The following is a 19313-nucleotide window of genomic DNA, read 5'->3' as shown; positions in this document are numbered from 1 at the left end:
TTAAGTGACTATCTCCCCCGGAAGGATATAATACTCTTCATCTTTGCCTGACTGCCTCTTTTTCTTGGTCTTTGGTCGCTCTTCGCCATCTTCCTGCTGACCTCTTCTTTTACCACCTACCACCTCTGAAAACACCCCCTGGTGGAAATAGAAAGAATTACATGGTACAAAGTGACAAAACATGACACAGAGATCCTACTATCTTCCTCTTCTAGTTTGTATACAACATCATCTACATCAAAACTGCACTTTATTTTGCTTCTTCTTCATCAGACAGCATAAACAACTTTCTCATTTTGACTCAAATATTGGTTTTGAATGAAAATGATGAAACAATCCTGGGTGTTTATTCAACTTGTGAGCAGGTTTTCTAATCCACCGTACTATTATTATTGACACTAGTACATGTTCGTGCTGCTAATACACTCAAGAACATATAGCAAAGCTAAAAAGTGAAAAGTAGGTCTTGCCTATATAAATAAACATAAGACAGTTGTGAGACTTTGACATAGTAACATCTTCAGTAATATTTACACCTGTGAAGACATCTGACAAGCATTAGCCTTATTTTGAAACCAAGATTGTTTACACAGAGTTTGTAATTGCAGAGAAATGCTCCATTTATTTTGGTCATTTCATTTTTGAGCAGGAAGCTCACCTTTTTTGTTATAGCCTTTAGATGAATAGAGAGTTTTTCAATTAAATACATATTCTTTAAATAATGTTCCCTCTTATAAAAAGTAGGATTATTTTTAAAAAAAAAATTAAAAAATGTATTATACCTCTATTACTTAGAAAAAAAACTGTTTTTTTCTGTTGTCTGTTATATGGCCCCTAGAGACCAAGCACGTACAAACTCCAAAACACATGCAAACTCCAAAACACATGCAAACTCCAAAACACATGCAAACTCCAAAACACTTGCAAACTCCAAAACACTTGCAAACCCCAAAGCACATGCAAATTCCAAAACACAACGGAAGTGCTCCAGGACGCTAGGGGCAGTGTTGAGCTTTTGTTTCCTAGTAACTACACAAGCCAGGAAGTACCAATGACCGGATTTGGGGTTTGCAGCCTTTTTTTTTTTTTTTTTCTCCCATCATTTATTTAGACAATTGAACAACAAACATACATAGTAATGTAGAATATAGAAAGGGTATGAAAAATTCCACAGCTTGCAGTGTCTTGAACAAGTTACGTATACAAGTACATAAACAAAAAGGTATACTTTAGAAGAAAACAGATAAACAAAATAACTGAAAAAAAAGAAAAAGGGAAGTGCTCAAGGTATAAATAAACAACACGTAAGTCAAGTGAAATTATACATTTGACACAGCTCTAGTGTTTTACATGCTTTGGAGTTAGTACTGTTCTTAAGATTCTCCAGATAAATGGAAAACAAGGCTTTAAAAGCAAATATGTTTGGACGCTGTTGAGAAAATTTTGTACAATGTATGTGAAATTTGGCAAAAATAATCAGAAGATTAATAATATATTTTTTCCCTGGATTTATTTTATCGGTATGTGAGAGTCCAAATAGAATATGTTGAAACTTCAGTTTACATGAGGAATCAATTTTGGTGTTTATAAAATTATTTAGATCAATCCAAAATACATGTGTATAAGTGCATTCCCAAAATAAATGACATATTGTTTCCTCTGCATTGCTGCAAAAAGTACAAAGAGTATCAATATTTTTTTTAAATTTAACCAGATATGTCTTTACCGGATAACATCTATGGATCAACTTAAGAGTAACTTCTCTTATCTTATTAGTAATAATAAATTTCCTTGATAGAATCCAAGTGTTTTTCCAGTCTATATCATTGTAAATATTGCTCCAGTAAAATACAGCTGCAGGTTTGGAAACAATATCTCTTTGAATGATTTGTCTAATACATTGATTTGTGGCTTTATTACTCAATAAAGGACAGATGTTACCGATGTATATGCTTCCGGGATTTAGTTCTGGAATAATACAATTTCTACCCTTAGGAGCAGACACCAATAACCTTCTCACTCCATCTGGTATCGCATCAAAAAGTACAGCATATTCTCTTGGAGTGACAGGAAAATCATAAACAGACAAAAATTCCTTATAAGAAAATAATTGACCATTATCATTCAGTAATTGACTCACAAGTAAAATATTTCTATCAACCCATTTCTGAATATATATTGATTTGTTCTTAAATTTAATATCCTGATTGTTCCAAATGAGATATTTATGGGGAGAAAAGTTGTGAGAGTATATTGCTAGTTAATAGATAATGCTCTGCCAGCAATAGAGAGACCCACTACACTGCTGTTTTTAAAATGAATAGAGAGTAACTGCATAGGAAGAAGGAAAAGATATGCAGAAATTGGACAACCTTGCCGGATCCCACGGTTGATATCAAATCTTTTCGTTGTACCCAAAGGGAATTTGATTGAGCTATTTGCATCTGTATATAAGGTTTGAATTGATTTTTTAAAGATATTTCCAAAACCAAAAATATCAAGTGCTCTGAACATGAATTCATGTTCAATGGAGTCGAAAGCTTTATAAAAATCCAAAAAAAGAATGAAACTATTATCTGTGATTAAATCTGAATGATCTAAAATATCAATTACCAGTCTTATGTTGTTAGTTATGTGTCTGCCAGTCATAAAACCAGACTGTGTTTCATCAATGATATCATTAAGTGCACATTTTAACTTTTTAGCCAAACACATAGCAATTATTTTATAATCGTTATTCAGCAGTGAAATGGGTCTCCAATTTTCTATCAAAAGGGTGTCTTTTTGAGGTTTCGAAATCAAAGTAATTAGCCCCTGAGTCAAAGAAGGAGGGAGTTTTTCATTATCAATGCTTTCAATATATACTTTATGTAAAAAGCGTGATAAGTCCTTTGAAAATAATTTGTAAAGTTCAGAAGTCAAACCGTCATTCCCTGGACTCTTATTAAGTTTCATTTTCTTAATAGCACCTTCAATGTCTAGTATTGTGATGGGGGCATCACACATAGTTTTATTATTGTCACTAATTTTTTTAATATTACCTAAGGAATTATAGAATTTATCCATGGCTTCTGTAGAAAGATTAGATTTATATAAATTTTTATAGAAAAGTTCACAAGTCTTGGAAATCACTTGAGGGTCTTGTGTGATGACTCCATCTGAACAAAGTTTAGTCATGCTGGCAAAAGCATTATGGTGTTTTTCTAATTTGAAAAAATAGCTAGAGTTTTGTTCTCCCTCTTCAAGCCATTTCCTTCTTGACCGCACAAAGGCACCTTTTGCCTTGTAAATATATATATTATCTAATTTTAATTGTAGAATTTGAAGTCTGTTCCGGTTATCTTCAGATAAATTATCAGGTGATCTAGACAAAGTGATAATTTCAGAAATTATTTCTGACTCTTCTTTTTTTCTATTTTTAACTGTTTCAGCTCCCCTTTTCATTAAAAGAGACCTCAATTCAAATTTCATAAGCTCCCAATTTTTACAAAAAGCATTTTCAATACATGCCTTGTTCCAATACTCATCTATTTTTGTTTTAATTTCCTTTACCAAAGAATCATTGAGTAAAAGAGAATTATTTAATTTCCAATAAGCATTCACTCTTTTAGACGGTTTACTGGCATACAAACATATCTCCAAAAAAATTGTTTTATGATCTGTCAATGGTGTTGGCAACATTTTTGATGTAGAAACATATTCGGATAAAGGATCAGAAATTAGCCAATAATCAATACGAGACTGTAAAGAGCCAGATCTATTTTTCCACGAAAATTCCTTAGTTGTTGGATTGGGGTTTGCAGCCTTAAAGGCCACATTTTAAGGCCGATTACATCACAGCGACACCACGAAGGCTGTCCCAATTCAAAGGCTGCTCAAAATGCGGCCCTCAAATGCGTCCTTAATTTCCCTGAATTTTAAGGATGGGTTGGTGTAGCCTTCATGGCCCAACATATCCCAGATTTCATAGGGCGGCTGTGGTGTGGATAATTTTGCCGAAAAAAACGGCGGAAGCGGAGCCGCCGAAGAGTAAACTTTCAGAAGTAAGTACTGAATATTATGTCACTTATTTATGCGCAAATGTTTTTATAATGAAGAACATTAAAACATTACTGTTGGCCACATGTCGGGAAAGTTATGTGACATTAGCGATGTTTGTACTAACTTGGTTTTAAAGCCTTTACTTCAAAATATACGCCGTTCAATAGTTGATTTTAATCTTACAGAGAATGTGATGATTTTATGGATAATTAAAGTAAGTCATATATCCACAAACACAACAAGCTGAAAGTTAGTGATGCTGCTCGGTTTGCAGTCCTGAATATCACAGCACAAGCAGAATTCACTGCACTGTTAATGTTAGCTATGTTATATTGCTGCCTCTGTTCGGTGGTGTCCAGCCAAACGGACTTTAACGTGTGTTTGAACGTGCTTTAATCACAGGAGTCACACATGTGTCCACTTTACCATCTGGGAACTCTTCTTGTTTAGCACTCGTAATAACACAATCCTCCTTCTTTTGTGCTGTTTTGTAGCAGTGTAAACACCTGAGACTGTCACCTGTCTGTCTGTCCTGCACTCTCTCTCTTTTTCTTTCTCTCTGATTGTGTAATAAAAGTATGAACATGTATTTATAAGTTACACTTGTGTTTGAATCCTGCAGCTTATCACACATTTGATTTCCATGTGTGACGACTGCAAGTGTCCAGAGTGAGGACAGACTGAGGGACCCACTGCTGCATATCATCTGTGAGGCTTTGCACCCCTGATGATCCACCAGGACAAACTCAGCAGTGTGTGAGGAAGAGGAGGAGGAAGAGCCAGCAGCAGCTGACAGATGGAGAGAATAGACAGACTGTTCCCTGTTTGTGAAGGACTGCTAGGAAAGTTTAACATAACTAATTGTCTGTCCTAAATCAGTCTTATTAGGTAATGTTCAAATAATTTTATCATTCCAGTGTTTGCAGTGTGGGAGAAAGTACTCAGGGCCTTCAAGTTACACACTATGAAAGGCAGAAACAAGTTTAATATTCAGAAACCTAAAGTATGTATCAGCAGCTGAATGGAGCTAAAAATAAATGTTTGTTTCAGTTCTATGAAGCTCTGAGTATTTTGGATTAGTAGCGCTGCTGTGTTTGTTGCATCATATTGCTGTAATTGTTTATATGCTTTATATATTCTGAGGTAAGTTGATCTACAGTGTTACATCATATTCTATAAGGATGTTATGTGTTTGTAGACTTTCTGCCCAGTTTGACCCATTTAGCAGAAGTCAGCCTGTTTAAGGCTCTGATATCTATTCTGTATGACTTAAAGCAGTTATGACATGGTCTGATTTTCTCACCCAATAAAGGAATATTCAATATATCAGTCTACTCTTCATTTTATCAGAAACAGTTATCACAGCTCATACAATTTCTTTTTACACATGTATGTAAGCAATGAGCCAAATTTAGTAATGCCAACATACTGAAGGAACAACATTTGTCTCTTATATATGATACACCTATATATGCACTGTCAAAGATACTTGTCTTTGAGTGAAGATTTAAGGTGATAAGACATATAAATAACTGCAACTTGAATCTGTACTGAAGCTCAGTATTTGACACAGAGTTCATGTTCACTCTTGTAATAGCTAATAATGATTAATATAATAACTATAATATTGGCCATGTTATATTTACATTACCAAAGTGATATAACTTTAGTCTCATGAACAACATTAGCTAATTGTTATTTACTAACTAATCTTAAATGACTGTTCAGTACAGAAATGAAGCCCAAAAATCATGTTTTACTGTCCTGTGGTCTCAGCCTCAGATACTTATCAAATCACACAAAGCTCTTGTAGAAACAAACAAACAAATGAACAAAATGTGTTTTCCTTCATTTCTGTCAAACAAAGTTGTATGACATGTTTCCAGCTTTTAGTATCATGGTTGCTAGGCAACCTGGGAAGCGCGACAGAGACTAGACCGTCCCATACAGACAAACTTGCCGTTTATTTTGCAAATCAAGCTCAACACTGCCCCTAGCGTCCTGGAGCACTTTCGTTGTGTTTTGGAATTTGCATGTGCGTTGGGGTTTGTACGTGCTTTGTCTCTAGGGGCCACCGTACATTAGAGATGCTCGTGGCAATTCATTTCTTAATCAGCTAAACAGGTCAGTTAAGAAACAGTCAAATATTAAGTTAAACTTGAAAACGGTTTAAAAAAAAATATCCCCATTCCAAAATGTCACATGACAATCTCATTGGCTCACGGAGTTATGATGTCACTACACTTTGATCCTTTGAAGTTTGTCCTTAAACAGGGGTGAGAAACAGCAATTTGTAGTTCGTGTCTTCGCAGCATTTGTGTTTGCAGCCTTCACACGTTCACCACAGAAACTTTTGGAAAACTTTTCAGAGTTGTCGTTTACAACCTTCAACATGTATCCAACAAGACACCAACCAAGGCAAAAAGATTACGCCGCTTCTCCTTCCTGTCGTGGCCGGCCAAATGACCTCTTAGCCGTCCAAAGGGCATTACATGACAGTAAGAAGGAAAACTACCATCTCCAGAATAAAATTCAACAGATTGAAGAAGAGAAACTTCAACTGCAGGAGAAGTGTAGACAGATGGAAGCGCAAAATAAGAACCTGGAAGAAAGACAACAACGCCAGCCCGACATAACAATTATTAATGAGGGCTGGGGAATCAAGTTTGGACAAGCACGAGAGCAGATTGTCTTCCTAATTAAGGAAAACAAGCAAAAGAGCGCGGAACTAAAGGAGATGTCCAACCAGCTTAAAGACAGCAAAGCTACTGTTGAGAAGACAGAATGGGATCTCCAATATATGGACCAAAAGAATCGGCTGCTCCAAACAAACTTCGATGAAGCTGTGAAAAAAAATAAAGAAATCCTCCAACAGAAGGAAGAACAGGAGAAAAAGCAAAGAGACATGGAGCACAAACTCAAAGTCACGGAGGAAAAATACAGGATGCTGAAAATAAAGTTGGATGATACACTGCACCAAAATAAAGACCTTCTTCAAGACAAAGAGCAACAGCAAGACAGATTGAAAGAAGAGAAACGTATTGTCGAAGACTTTGAGGGTAAAAATCTAAAACTGCAACAGTTTTGTAGTGAACTGAAGGACAAAACAAGTCAACTAGAAGGGGAAAAAGAAAAACTGGACAAACAATGCTCACACATGCAGAAAAGGATGGCTCAAATGGCGAGAAACAACTCCGAGCTCACTAAGGGGATATTGTTGGAATACAACAACTTGAAGCGCAAACACACTGAAATGCAGGTGCAAAAGCAGGAACAAGACAACATACATGACGACCTGCAGCGTACGCTCCAAGATATCCACAGAAGAAATGAGGAGCTACAAGACATGTACAAAGAAGTACAACAGAGAAACGCACACATGCACAAGGACAAGATAATGCAGGAGGCAACATCCAAAGAGCTCAAGGAAAAGCTTGAAGAAAAACGAGCAACACTGGAAGAGGTGGAGAAAACATGCAAGAAGCTTGAGATACAAAATGCAGAAACCATTGATGAGTTGAGAACCCTCATCCTGGAAAAAAAAGTTCTTGTAGAAAACTGCATGAAAAAGGAGAACAAACGTTTCCGCTGGCCCTGGAGGAGAGACTCTACTGCTTCCTCACCTGGTGTAGCCTCGTCTTGCTCCACCTCTGTTCACCTCCCCAACCAGTCCCGGCAGTTGACTGTCCCCTCCTGAGCCTGGTTCTGCCGGAGGTTTCTGCCCGTTTAAAGGCAGTTTTTCCTCCCCACTGTCGCCTAGTGCGTGCTCAGAGGGGATTGTTGGGGTTTTCTCTCCTCTACCTTGTTTCATTATTTACTTGTTAACTTTTTGTTCTTACTTCATTTTACCTTGTTTCATTATTTACTTGTTAACTTTTTGTTCTTACTTCATTTTACCTTGTTTCATTATTTACTTGTTAACTTTTTGTTCTTACTTCATTTTACCTTGTTTCATTATTTACTTGTTAACTTTTTGTTCTTACTTCATTTTACCTTGTTTCTTTATTTACTTGTTAACTTTTTGTTCTTACTTCATTTTACCTTGTTTCGTTATTTACTTGTTTAACTTTTTCTTTTTCAACTTATTTATAAAACAATAAACAATTGAATTTATCCTTTGAGTATTTTTCATCTAATCTTTTAATCTATAACTTTTTCAAACATTCATATCTGTCGTTTATCTTCTTCTTGAAACCTCATAAATGGTGAAGGAAAAATCCTGGAACATGGTTTGAAACACTGAAATTGTTTCAGCTGAAACCGGCAAAATCATACGTGTGTGTGTGTGTGTGTGTCACAGGTGACACGGTGTCACTGGTTAGGTCATCATGTTTAGGCTCATTCACTCGAAAAATTATTTAGGCCAAATCTTTAAAACTGTATCATTGCATACACATTTTCAATTCATTTCAATCGCACAAATGCAGAAATAATTATTTGCAGTATCTTATCTGATTTATTTTGAGAATGTCATGCCTGATCATTTGCACCCACACCACCAAAAATGGGGGCAAAAGGGAGGAGATCGCATTTAATCGGTTATAACAAGAGGTCAGAAATATAAGTGCTGCAGAAACCTCTGAATCTCAGCTATAATCTCATGTAAACCATTTCTACAATCGCCAAACAAAGCGAAGTCACCAAACAGTTAAAAGAGCAGATACGTCACCATGAATCTGTGGACAGGTAATATCCACATTTTAATTTATGATTTACTGGAGTTCCATGTGTTCTTAATCCTTAATGAAACTGATGTAAACCTGCAACTACAATGATCCAGGGAAGAAAGAAAGAAGCAATACTTCACCCATGCTTACATTTAAATCACTCTCATCCTTTTCTGTGATGTCACAGTCAGCAGTAGTGGTGGGGTTGGTTGGCTGCTGCAGCCTGCTTTCTGCAGCTCGGTCTTCTCTCTGCTTGCTGAATTTGTCCACTAGCCGAGTGTCTTTAGAGCGTTTGGCCCGCATCACCTCACTGGCTGGTGTTTTACTACTGGAGTTGATTTCGAAGATGGTCTATTTCAGGAGAGAATTATATGTTTCTTTGCTTACTAGAACACTTTTTACCAGAAAATGCAGCGCTGTGATGTGTCTGCATCAAACTCACCGCTTTGGATTTGTAGCTCTTGATGGCATCGACTATTTGAAGGCACTCCAGTTCCATTTTTTCCAGACCACACCCTGAAACAAATCAAATTGTCTTACCTAACTGCCATCAGTTCCTCACTACTCCTTTTGATTATCTTCATAATTTCTCTCTTCTTTTTATAGTTTATCCTCCTTTGAACTTACCAAGTACTGGATGGACACCCATGCTGGACAGATCTGTGTTTTTAACCCGTCTGATGGACTCCGGCGAGGGGTTTGGCCGTGACTTGAGGTACTGCTTTTAGGCGTTCTCTGAGACACGGAGCAGATTTTGCAGGTCCAGGGAGTTTTCGTGAGACGTGATCAGATGAGCACTTTCATCATCCAAGATCCTCTGAGGGACTCGGCCAAACACACCTTCTGAATCTGGAGTACGAAAAGAAATGCAGACATTTCAATACAGTGACAGTGCTAAATAAAGTTTATTAGCAACCTCAAATGTGTAGCACATCAGTTAAACAGTTCATCTGTCACTTTAAGACCTGACAGGCATGCAGTAGAGTCTACCTTGTGTTTGTTCAGGTGAAGCAAACTGAACTGGTCACCCTAGGAAGAGGTGGAGGTCGTAGACATAAGGCATTTCATCAGGACAAATCAGACTATAGGCTGTGCCACTTTGGCCCGCTCGTCCCACACGCCCCAATGGGAAAAGACAGGGGGAAAATACACGTAATGCTGGCCTAATCATTTCAAATTAAACAAGCTGAATCACTTTGTTCCTTCTGCATACAGCTGCTCACCAACTCTGTGCAAGAAAAGTTTGGCCTTGGAGGGGAAGTTGTAATTGATGACATTATCCAGCAGGGGGATGTCTATACCACGAGCAGCAACATCAGTCACCAGAAGCACCATGGCTTTCCGATGCACAAATTTCCCAATGTTGATCTTCCTGGCAGTCTGATCAAGGGCACTGTAGATGTAGGCACACTCTAAACCTTCTGACGACAGCAGCTGGACATCAGGAGAAAAAAAGAAGAAGTCAACTAAAGCTCTAGTTTTTAAAACAATATTTAACATTCTCACAAATTTAGGCTACACTGTTATCTTACCTCCTTTAGGTACTCCACATGGTGTTTGGTGGCAGCAAAGACCACTGTCTGTTCCTGAGGCTTCACTACGTTCCTCAGGAGGTGGAGCAGCAGAGCCGGCTTGTCATCCACACGCAGGTGGAAGAATGACAGCTGATCAAAGTTAGAAGAAATGAAAACATGCTCAAAGCCATGGAAACATCAGGTGACTGTGAGGACTTTTGCTTTGGGCTTTACATTTAAATCATTCAACATTTCTGGGAGAAGAATACAAATTTTTGAATCGCAAGTGTCTGAAGACAGAGCAACAAGTAGAAAGACCAAGACACTGACACAGTAGCTGATTTAACATAAGTTAGCATGTAGAGTAGATGCAATAATCCTGTACTGAGGTTGTAATAAATAATGCAAAACCTTCCACCTAATTTCTCAGATTAAACAAAAGGTAAATAAAACAAAAGCAAATTCTGCCTTTTTACCTTGATCTGATCACTGAGCTTGGAATCCACATCCAAACGAATCAGTACAGGCTCTGTCAGGCCTGAGAAAAAAGTTTGTATACACCGGTGTGAATATAATTAGGATTATTTGCCTTTAGATGCTAAAAAATATGGAAGCTAAGTTGAATGAATATGCTTTATGATGAGAAAATAAGCCAGAAAAACTTTGAGAATCTACACCGTGGAGGGTTAATTTATTAGATAAATGTCTACAGAAAAAAGAAATTGATCTCTGTATATATACACGTGTATATACACGTGTATATACACACATACATACACACACACACACACATATATATATATATATATATATATATATATATATATATATATATATATATATATATATATATATATATATATATATATATATATGTAAGTGCATGAATGGCCTTTATGCCCCATTATATCTGTGATGTGCTGATTGTGAGTTGAACAGACAAGATAAATTCCACAGCGTGTACATGGTTATTGTGCATATACATGTAAATATACAGACACAATGAATAATAATATCCGTAAATACATCTACGGTTCATTTTCTAGAATATGATCAAGTCTGCTACATACTATTAGTTATGAATATAACCCCCGAAGATTAAAACAAATATATAAACCTTTCTTTAATCAATCGACTTAATGTAAAAAAAAAAAAAAAATACAATAAATATTAGAGAAAAAGCAGATACTAAAATCCCCATCAAGTTAAAATTTCTTTTGTAAATTTATCTAGTAATATCTTACATTTCCAATTTTATTAACAAAAATGTGGATATTGTAGGCATATAAAGTAACTAATGGCTTGGTCATTGTTTCTTTTTATAAAACATTAATTATATTTCTTATTTTGTTGGTTTGTTATTTTTGTTGGTTAAGTGAACGTGCCCAATACAGTTGTCACAATCTGAAAGTAGGAACTCAAGCGCAGAACAGGTTGACGTCTCAGAGCACTGTTTATTTACACACCAGTGCGATAATATATACAGTGACGGGGAAAAATCCAGGGTTCCAAGGGATTAGGGGAAGGCTCTCTCTCTCACGCTCGCTCACGTCCTCACATCCAACTCACACACGTTCCTACAGCTGGGAGGTCACAGGTCCGGGAAGGTAAACTGGAACAAGAAAGGGAAAAAATCACTCCCAAGTCACAAAGGTAGGGCGTAAAGGTACAAGACCACGGGAGCTGGGAAGAGAGACTAACGTTAGTAGCACAATCATCCAGCGATGAGAAGATCTGTGGCCCAGCCTCAAATAGTAGTCGGGAAATCAGCTGATCGCCAACAGGTGTGTGAGCCAAGGGCGGGAGCCAGCAGTGAGCTTAGCTAAAAATGACTAAATTAGGATAACTTATTTATTTTGCGTACTCTGTACAAGCTCATTTGTTCCCAGATCTCAAGAAAATTGGATCAAGTTTACGTAAGATGACCAAGTTAGGGCAACTTACTCATTTTGAGTACACTGTACGGCCTTGTTAGTTCCCAGAACTCAAAAAAATTAAGGAAACTCGTTGCCTCAAAAAAACTAAGTCAAGCTTACTTAAGATGACTGTTAGGACAACAGCCATCATTGCAAGTCTGCAGTATTAAGAATAACTTGATATTTCTGACTGTACAATACTAATTGTTTACCTACTGACAAACATTTCAAGTTCAACTAAATGAAAAAACAATTTGTGGTAACCTGAATATGATTAAAAATAATTAACAACACTTTTTGTAATGATGTTAAAATGAGCCCAACTTTTATTTTCAAACACAACAAAGTATAACAGCCAACATACTGGACACTGTTCTGCTGAACAACAAACAATTATATTGCCATCACGGTTATAATCTTACAATGAAACAAAGTCTCAGATGTAATTATTCTGAAAATAAGTTTAGGCCTACCACAAGTTTGTTTTGTACTTACATTACTTATATAATCAAAATAAAATATTTGTTGTTCTGTCACAAGTGCAGTCTCTAATTTAAACAACACATTTGTTTTTCATTCCAACACAGGAGCTGGAATGTTGTATTATTTTAAGGATGGCTTGTTTCCAGTCCAGGCATTACTGCCTGAATGACTATCATGGATCGAGGTGATCCAAATGTAGGTGCAGAAGAAAGTCTTTAACTTCCCTTAAGTACAGTGGCAGTGGATGTGGGTTGGAGATGCAATGAGCTTGAACCTGCAGGCGACCATCTTCACTGACCACACCATCTGTGACGGAGGACTCATCTCTCCTGTTGTCCTGCAAGCAAACAATCATATTTTTTGGAACATGAACTGAATTGCTTTCTTAAAACATTTTTTTCTGCATTTGGTATAAAACAGACTCCAATTTACACAATCTCAGGCTCCCTCCCCACCAGAGAGGTGACATTCAATGTCCCACTGTCAGTCTGGATAGCCCTGACCACCACCCAACACACAATAATGTCATGAAAGCATCATTTTAAAAAGGGCTATGCAAACATGGCCAATAACTTTCATTCTAATGATGTGCAAAATGATTTGGGCACAAAACAAATTTTGTTGTTAGAAAACTTGCAGACTTCACTATTTACAGTGTAGACCCTCTAAACTAAGTTTGGGGGATGTGATCTTTCAAGAAATGCAGACCAAACTGTTGTTGTTTGTTTACTTACACAGCATGTCTTGTAGAATTAACTGGAGTCACCAACAACAGCATAGTGCAGTCATATCTCAAGTCTAATAACAGAAGACAGGAAAAGATCAGTAAAGAAACAACTTCCCCAAACCAAAGCACAAATAAAACAATAAGTAAAACAGGGTGATCTAAAGTATGATTAAAGTTCAGCCTGATTAATATAAATGTCACTGACAGTTGCTAATATATTGGAAAACCAAAATACTTACCACTGAGTTTATGTCTTTCTGTCCAACAGCAGGAGTGCTGGTCCCGAGCCTCAAAGACAGTAAGAAGCAAGCAGAGGGAGAAAAAACAGAACATTTTTCAGAAACTGATTTGATCCTTAATGGCTGTGCAATTATTGTAACATAGAGCTTGCTTATGTTGTTAAATAAAGTCTAGATTTGACATTAATAGATGCCACAGATGTTCAAAAGCTGCCACAAAGCATGAAAAAAAATGGACGTCTCTGAAAACGTCAGAGCATTTTTGCAAATATGTGATGTCTTGATAAATTGAGCAGATATTTGAACTTTACACAGCTACATTGTTGCCTGAAAATATCTTAAAAGTTTATTTTGTGACCCAGAAAAAGTAATAAGTTTTTTAGCCGCGCTCCTCCGCCATTGCTATGCTTACACAGGCTCTGACAACCAGCCAACAAATGTGATCCTCCTTTTCCCCAGACTACCCTTTCTGGGTCACAAAATAACCTACACATCTACATTTTCAGGCGAGAATGTAGCTGTGTAATGCTCAAATATCTACTTAATTTATCAAAATATCACATATTTGCAAAAGTGCTTCCACGTTTTCAGAGAGCTCTGTTATCCACCAGCATGATAGCTGACCGGGAGGTCAAGGCTCGATAGAGTCCACGCCCACAGCTAACTCCTGGTAGTCTTTTCAATCCCCCTGCACTCCTTTGCTACTCAGGTTAAACATGATATATATATATATAATTAGTTAGTTAGTTAGTTATGGCTATGGATTGAAAATACCCCCCACGCCCAACGGCTGCACCTCCCAAAGAATTTTGTCTGGGCTCTTATTTCACTTTTTTATTTCAAACAATCAACAGAAAATTTCACTGACATAGTTTTATGTAATGTTTTTAAGGCTGTGGTGTTAATTTTTAAGTAACATGAGCCCAGTGGCAGCAGCAACGCTAACACTAACACTAACTAGCTAGCAAGATTATAAACCTGGTGCTAAACTAAGAGAAGCCACAAAATCAGTTTGAATAAGAGTAAACATTTACTCACCAAGTCAGTGTATCAAGTAAAGATTCACAGCAATGAAAACAGTAATATCTTGAGCTGACACTTTTCCAGGTTTGCTCAACATATTCCATAACAAATGCTGGCACCATGAACATGCGGACTGATCCAAGAGGGAGGAGGACGGTAGTGACGGGGCATTTTCAAAACACATCTTTCATCCTTCCGCACTGAGAAGCAAAACTTCCATCTTACTTCGTTTCTCTAAGTTAAGACAACTCAAATAAACTGAGTTTATCAGCATTTTTGCATAAAAAGTACTGGTAACTTATTTAAATCGAGTTCTGATAACAAATTGACAAAAACTGAGTTCAGCCTATTTAATATTTTTAATTAAACACAATATTACATTTTACAGTGCAGAGAGGTAGGGGAGAGAGAGAGAGAAAGCAAAAACACAAGTGTAGCCTTGTGAGGCCAGCTAGGCAGGCACGGGGACCATGACAGTACCCACCCCCCCAAAATGACCTTTAAATTTGGTAAATATTTTTACGTTTGTTTGAAAGGTACTTCGGTTTTATTTTGAAATCCATGCTTTTATTTTGAAACAAGAAACTGGCGTAAAACCGTTAAAGGGCTGTTAGTAACGTTTGTTATGGTATTAATATTGCTGGTTTTGTTTTGCTCCTAGCTCTTACGGTGTCTTCACTGAATGTTTCAATAAAAACCTTTCCAATAAAACCTCTGTGAAGCATCAGTATAAGAGACCATCATTCAGCCAGGGATGCTACAGTAAGAGCTTCAGCCTCACGAGTTTCACCTGACTGCCAAAGTCTATGATGAGAGAAGAGGGATTCATTGTGATGGTCTAAATGTGACACTCGCTCAAAATGGAAGCATCTCAGATATTAACTGCAGAAGCAGAAGGCTCAGATCAAATAAAAGACATCTGTCGAGCAAGCAAGGATGAGGAACTTCGCAGATCTGATCGCCCAAGAAATCCCACGGAGAAGATGCTTGCATTTCAGAGAGAGGAGGCACACAAAAGGGAGAAGTGGCTCATGCACCTTTATGATCAATGGAAGATCCAGGCACGTAAGGCAAGAAATCAGCTAAAGCTTGACATTCCAGAGAGTGAAATCGCAGCTCTCATTGATATCTTAGAGAAATGCATGAATGATATTACGGACATTTATGTACAAATCAGAGATCACCTCACACCATCCAGTGAAACGAGACGTCGTGTTGATGCATGTGAGGGCGTAACAAAGGACATTATTAAAATTGCATATGAAAGAATATCAGGCATAGACGAAGACTATGATAGTGAAGCAGTCAAAGAACGCCTTCGTGAGCTCCTTAACAGACACTATGCTCATTCCATATATGGATCCACAGTTTCACCTCCAAGTCAACACACTATAGACTCCATTGTCGCAGTAAAAAGAGCAGATGCTGCAGCAGAATTAGCAGCAAAGGAAGCAGAATATGAGTTGTTATTGGCAGAAGGAAAACAAAAAGAAAGGATCCAGCTCTTAGTAGAGCAACAGAAAAGGGATCTTGAAGCTCAAAAACATGAACTAGAAAGACTAAGAGCTGAAAAGGATATAAGCAGCACGAGCAAGAATGTCAATTTACAACCAAGACGTAATGCAGGAGGGCAGCTTGTGCTCTGCTAACAGCAAACTAAGGAACCAGGAACATATGCACCCACATCAAGCTGTGTCTCTGGCTCCAGTTCAGCATCTCATAAGATTTACAGCTTCACCTCCACAGACAGATGTGTCCCACTTAGCTCAAGCAGTACAAGACAGCATAGCCATGAACAGACTTCCAATGCCAGAGCCACCTGTATTCACCGGCGACCCAATCCAGTTCATTGAATGGAAATCTTCATTCATATCCCTCATAGATAAAAGGAACATATCTTCAGCTGACAAACTGCATTACTTGAGAAGATATGTGGGAGGTCCTGCACAAAAGACACTTGATGGTATCTTTTACAGGGAGGATGATGAAGCGTATAAGGATGCATGGGATCGCCTTAATAGCAGGTACAGTCAACCATTCATCTAGCAGAGAGCTTTCAGAGAAAAACTAGCTAGCTGGCCAAAGATCCACTCAAAGGATGCAGAACAACTCAGAGCATTCGCCGACTTCCTACATGCATGTCAGCAAGCCATGCCTCATATTAAAGGGCTGGACATTCTGAATGACTGTGAAGAGAACCAAAAGCTGGTCCAAAAGTTACCTGAGTGGGCAGCTTCAAGGTGGAACTGCAAGGTGACCCAGTTTATGAAGGACAGACAGGAATTTCCAGCCTTTCAGGACTTTGTCAACTTCATGTCATTAGAAGCAGAGATTGCCTGTAACCCAGTAACTTCCCTCCATGCATTATGTTTATCAGACTTACCTGTAGAGAAACATCATTTGAAAGAAAGGAGAAAAATAAATCTACTGTTCTCCATACACAGACACTTACAGAGAATGAGAAGAATGTACCATCCAAGACAAGCTTAAAGCCCCCTTGTACGTTCTGTCATGATAACAAACACCGCCTACATAGTTGTCCAGAGTTTAAAGGAACACCTCTGGAAGAGAAAAGAAAGTATGTAAGGGAAAACAAACTCTGCTATGGTTGTCTGAAACCAGGCCATAATGTTAAAGACTGCCGCCACAGACACGTATGTGATATCTGTAAGGGACGACACCCAACTTGCCTTCATGACAACAGATATTCCAACATGAACCCTGTGTTAGCCCCTAATCAGAATACAGATGAAGCAGTTACGACATTGTCTCTCAATACAGAGACTGAGAACACATCTACGACTACATCCATGATTTTGCCAGTCTGGGTTTCCTCTTCCAACAACCCAGGAATAGAAAGGCTTGTCTATGCTCTGCTTGACACCCAGAGTGACACTGTGTTTATTGATGAAGATATTAGTCGTAGCTTGACAACCAAGACCTATCCTGTCAGGCTAAAGCTAACAACCATGATCGGAAAGGACACAGTAACACACAGTGAAAGAGTCTCAGGTCTCAGAGTGCGTGGCTATACCTCCACAAATCACATTGATCTCCCTCCTGCCTATACCAAAGACTCCATACCAGTGAATCGAAGGCACATTCCTACCAGTGAAACGGCGAGGCATTGGAATCATCTCAAAGCAATAGCAGATGACATTCTGCCACATTTAGACTGTGAAGTTGGTCTTCTAATAGGCTATAACTGCTCACAGGCACTAGCACCAAGACAGGTCATCCTAGGAAGAGATAATGAACCTTATGCAGTCCGCACAGACCTAGGATGGAGCATCATAGGCTGCTCACCACCTCACCTTGAATCTCCTCCTGTCGCCAACATATGCCATAGAGTAACTGTCAAAGAGCTTCATCCAGTGACGCCATCCGATGCCATTAAAGTACTTGAGTCTGACTTTAAGGAAATCAGCAAGGACAGCAGAACAGTGTCTCAAGATGACATCCTCTTCCTCAATATGCTAAAGGAAAGCATTTACATGAACGCCCATGGTCACTATGAGATGCCTCTCCCTTTTAAAGAGAGACCCTACCTTTCCAACAACAAGCAGTTAGCTAATATCCGGCTCAACCATCTCAAACGAAAGCTGCTGAACAACAGGAACTACAAAACTCAAAACGTTTTTGAATGAGGTAATTAAAAACAATGATGCTGAAGAAGTTCTCTGTGAAGAGAAGGAAGGTGAAACATGGTATATTCCACACCACGGAGTTTATCATTCCAAAAAACCAGAGAAGCTCAGAGTGGTTTTTGATTGCTCGGCTAAGTACAAGGGAACTTGCCTAAATGATCATCTCCTGTCGGGCCCAGATTTGACAAATACTCTAACTGGTGTTCTTATCAGATTTCGACAGAACCATGTTGCTCTGATGTGCGACATTGAAAGGGTGTTTCATCAGTTTCATGTGCGTGAAGCGGATAGAGACTACCTACGTTTCCTGTGGTGGAAGGATGGAAACTTCAGTGTGGAGCCGCAGGAATTCCGTATGAAAGTTCACCTTTTCGGTGCTGCATCTTCACCGGGATGTGCCAACTATGGGTTAAAACATCTAGCTAAGGAGAACGAGAGCCTGTTTCCTCTGGGCTCCCAATTCATTATGAGAGACTTCTATGTGGATGATGGTGTCACAAACATAGCAGATGTAGATGAGGCTATTCAGCTTGCAAAAGAAGCCCAAAGGCTCTGTGCTATGGGTGGTCTGCGACTACACAAATTTGTGTGTAACAATGCAAAGGTGCATGAGAGTATAGCACCATCTGAGCATGCCACTGAAGTAAAGGCTCTTGATCTTGCCTTTAGTGATTCATCGCTGGAAAGAGCCTTAGGAATCCACTGGCACATTGAGTCAGACAGTTTCAGGTTCCATACCCGTTTGAAGGACCAACCAGAAACCAGGCGTGGTATACTATCCACTGTTGCCTCTCTTTATGACCCACTTGGGCTTATTGCTCCTTTCCTGCTAACTGGGAAAAGGGTTCTTCAAGAAATGTGTAGGCATGATACAGGTTGGGATGACCCATTCATCAGTAAACTGCAACCAGTCTGGAGATCCTGGAAGAGTGATCTGGCAAATTTGGATAAAATCACCATACCCCGATGCTATGTACCAGCTGACTTTGGAAAGGTCACAAAGAGAGAGCTACATCACTTCTCTGATGCAAGCACATATGGTTATGGCCAGTGCTC

The 19313-nt window shown here is 38.4% G+C and overlaps 1 protein-coding gene, 1 long non-coding RNA gene and 1 pseudogene across 2 annotated transcripts; 1 reads left to right on the top strand and 2 right to left on the bottom strand.

Moving 5' to 3' along the window:
- Positions 1–11261, bottom strand: LOC148102185 (ATP-dependent RNA helicase DDX54-like; annotated as a pseudogene).
- On the top strand, positions 5993–8177 carry LOC148102186 (uncharacterized). The gene has a single exon (XM_087844481.1). The coding sequence runs from the start codon at positions 6434–6436 to the stop codon at positions 7736–7738; it is 1305 nt and encodes a 434-aa protein (XP_087700607.1). The 5' UTR covers positions 5993–6433; the 3' UTR covers positions 7739–8177.
- A 1171-nt stretch (positions 11262–12432) lies between the features above and the next one.
- On the bottom strand, positions 12433–13632 carry LOC148102184 (uncharacterized). Its single transcript, XR_015719359.1, has 3 exons — positions 13588–13632; positions 13356–13419; positions 12433–12958 (listed from the first exon to the last, which is right to left on the bottom strand). It is a non-coding gene; the product is annotated as an uncharacterized LOC148102184 (long non-coding RNA).
- Between the last annotated feature and the right edge of the window lie 5681 nt (positions 13633–19313).

The sequence above is a fragment of the Neolamprologus brichardi genome, chromosome 7, assembly GCF_056152115.1.
Source record: "Neolamprologus brichardi isolate AB-2024 chromosome 7, ASM5615211v1, whole genome shotgun sequence".
NCBI lineage: Eukaryota > Metazoa > Chordata > Actinopteri > Cichliformes > Cichlidae > Neolamprologus > Neolamprologus brichardi.
This window is presented reverse-complemented; position numbering and strand designations above follow the sequence as displayed.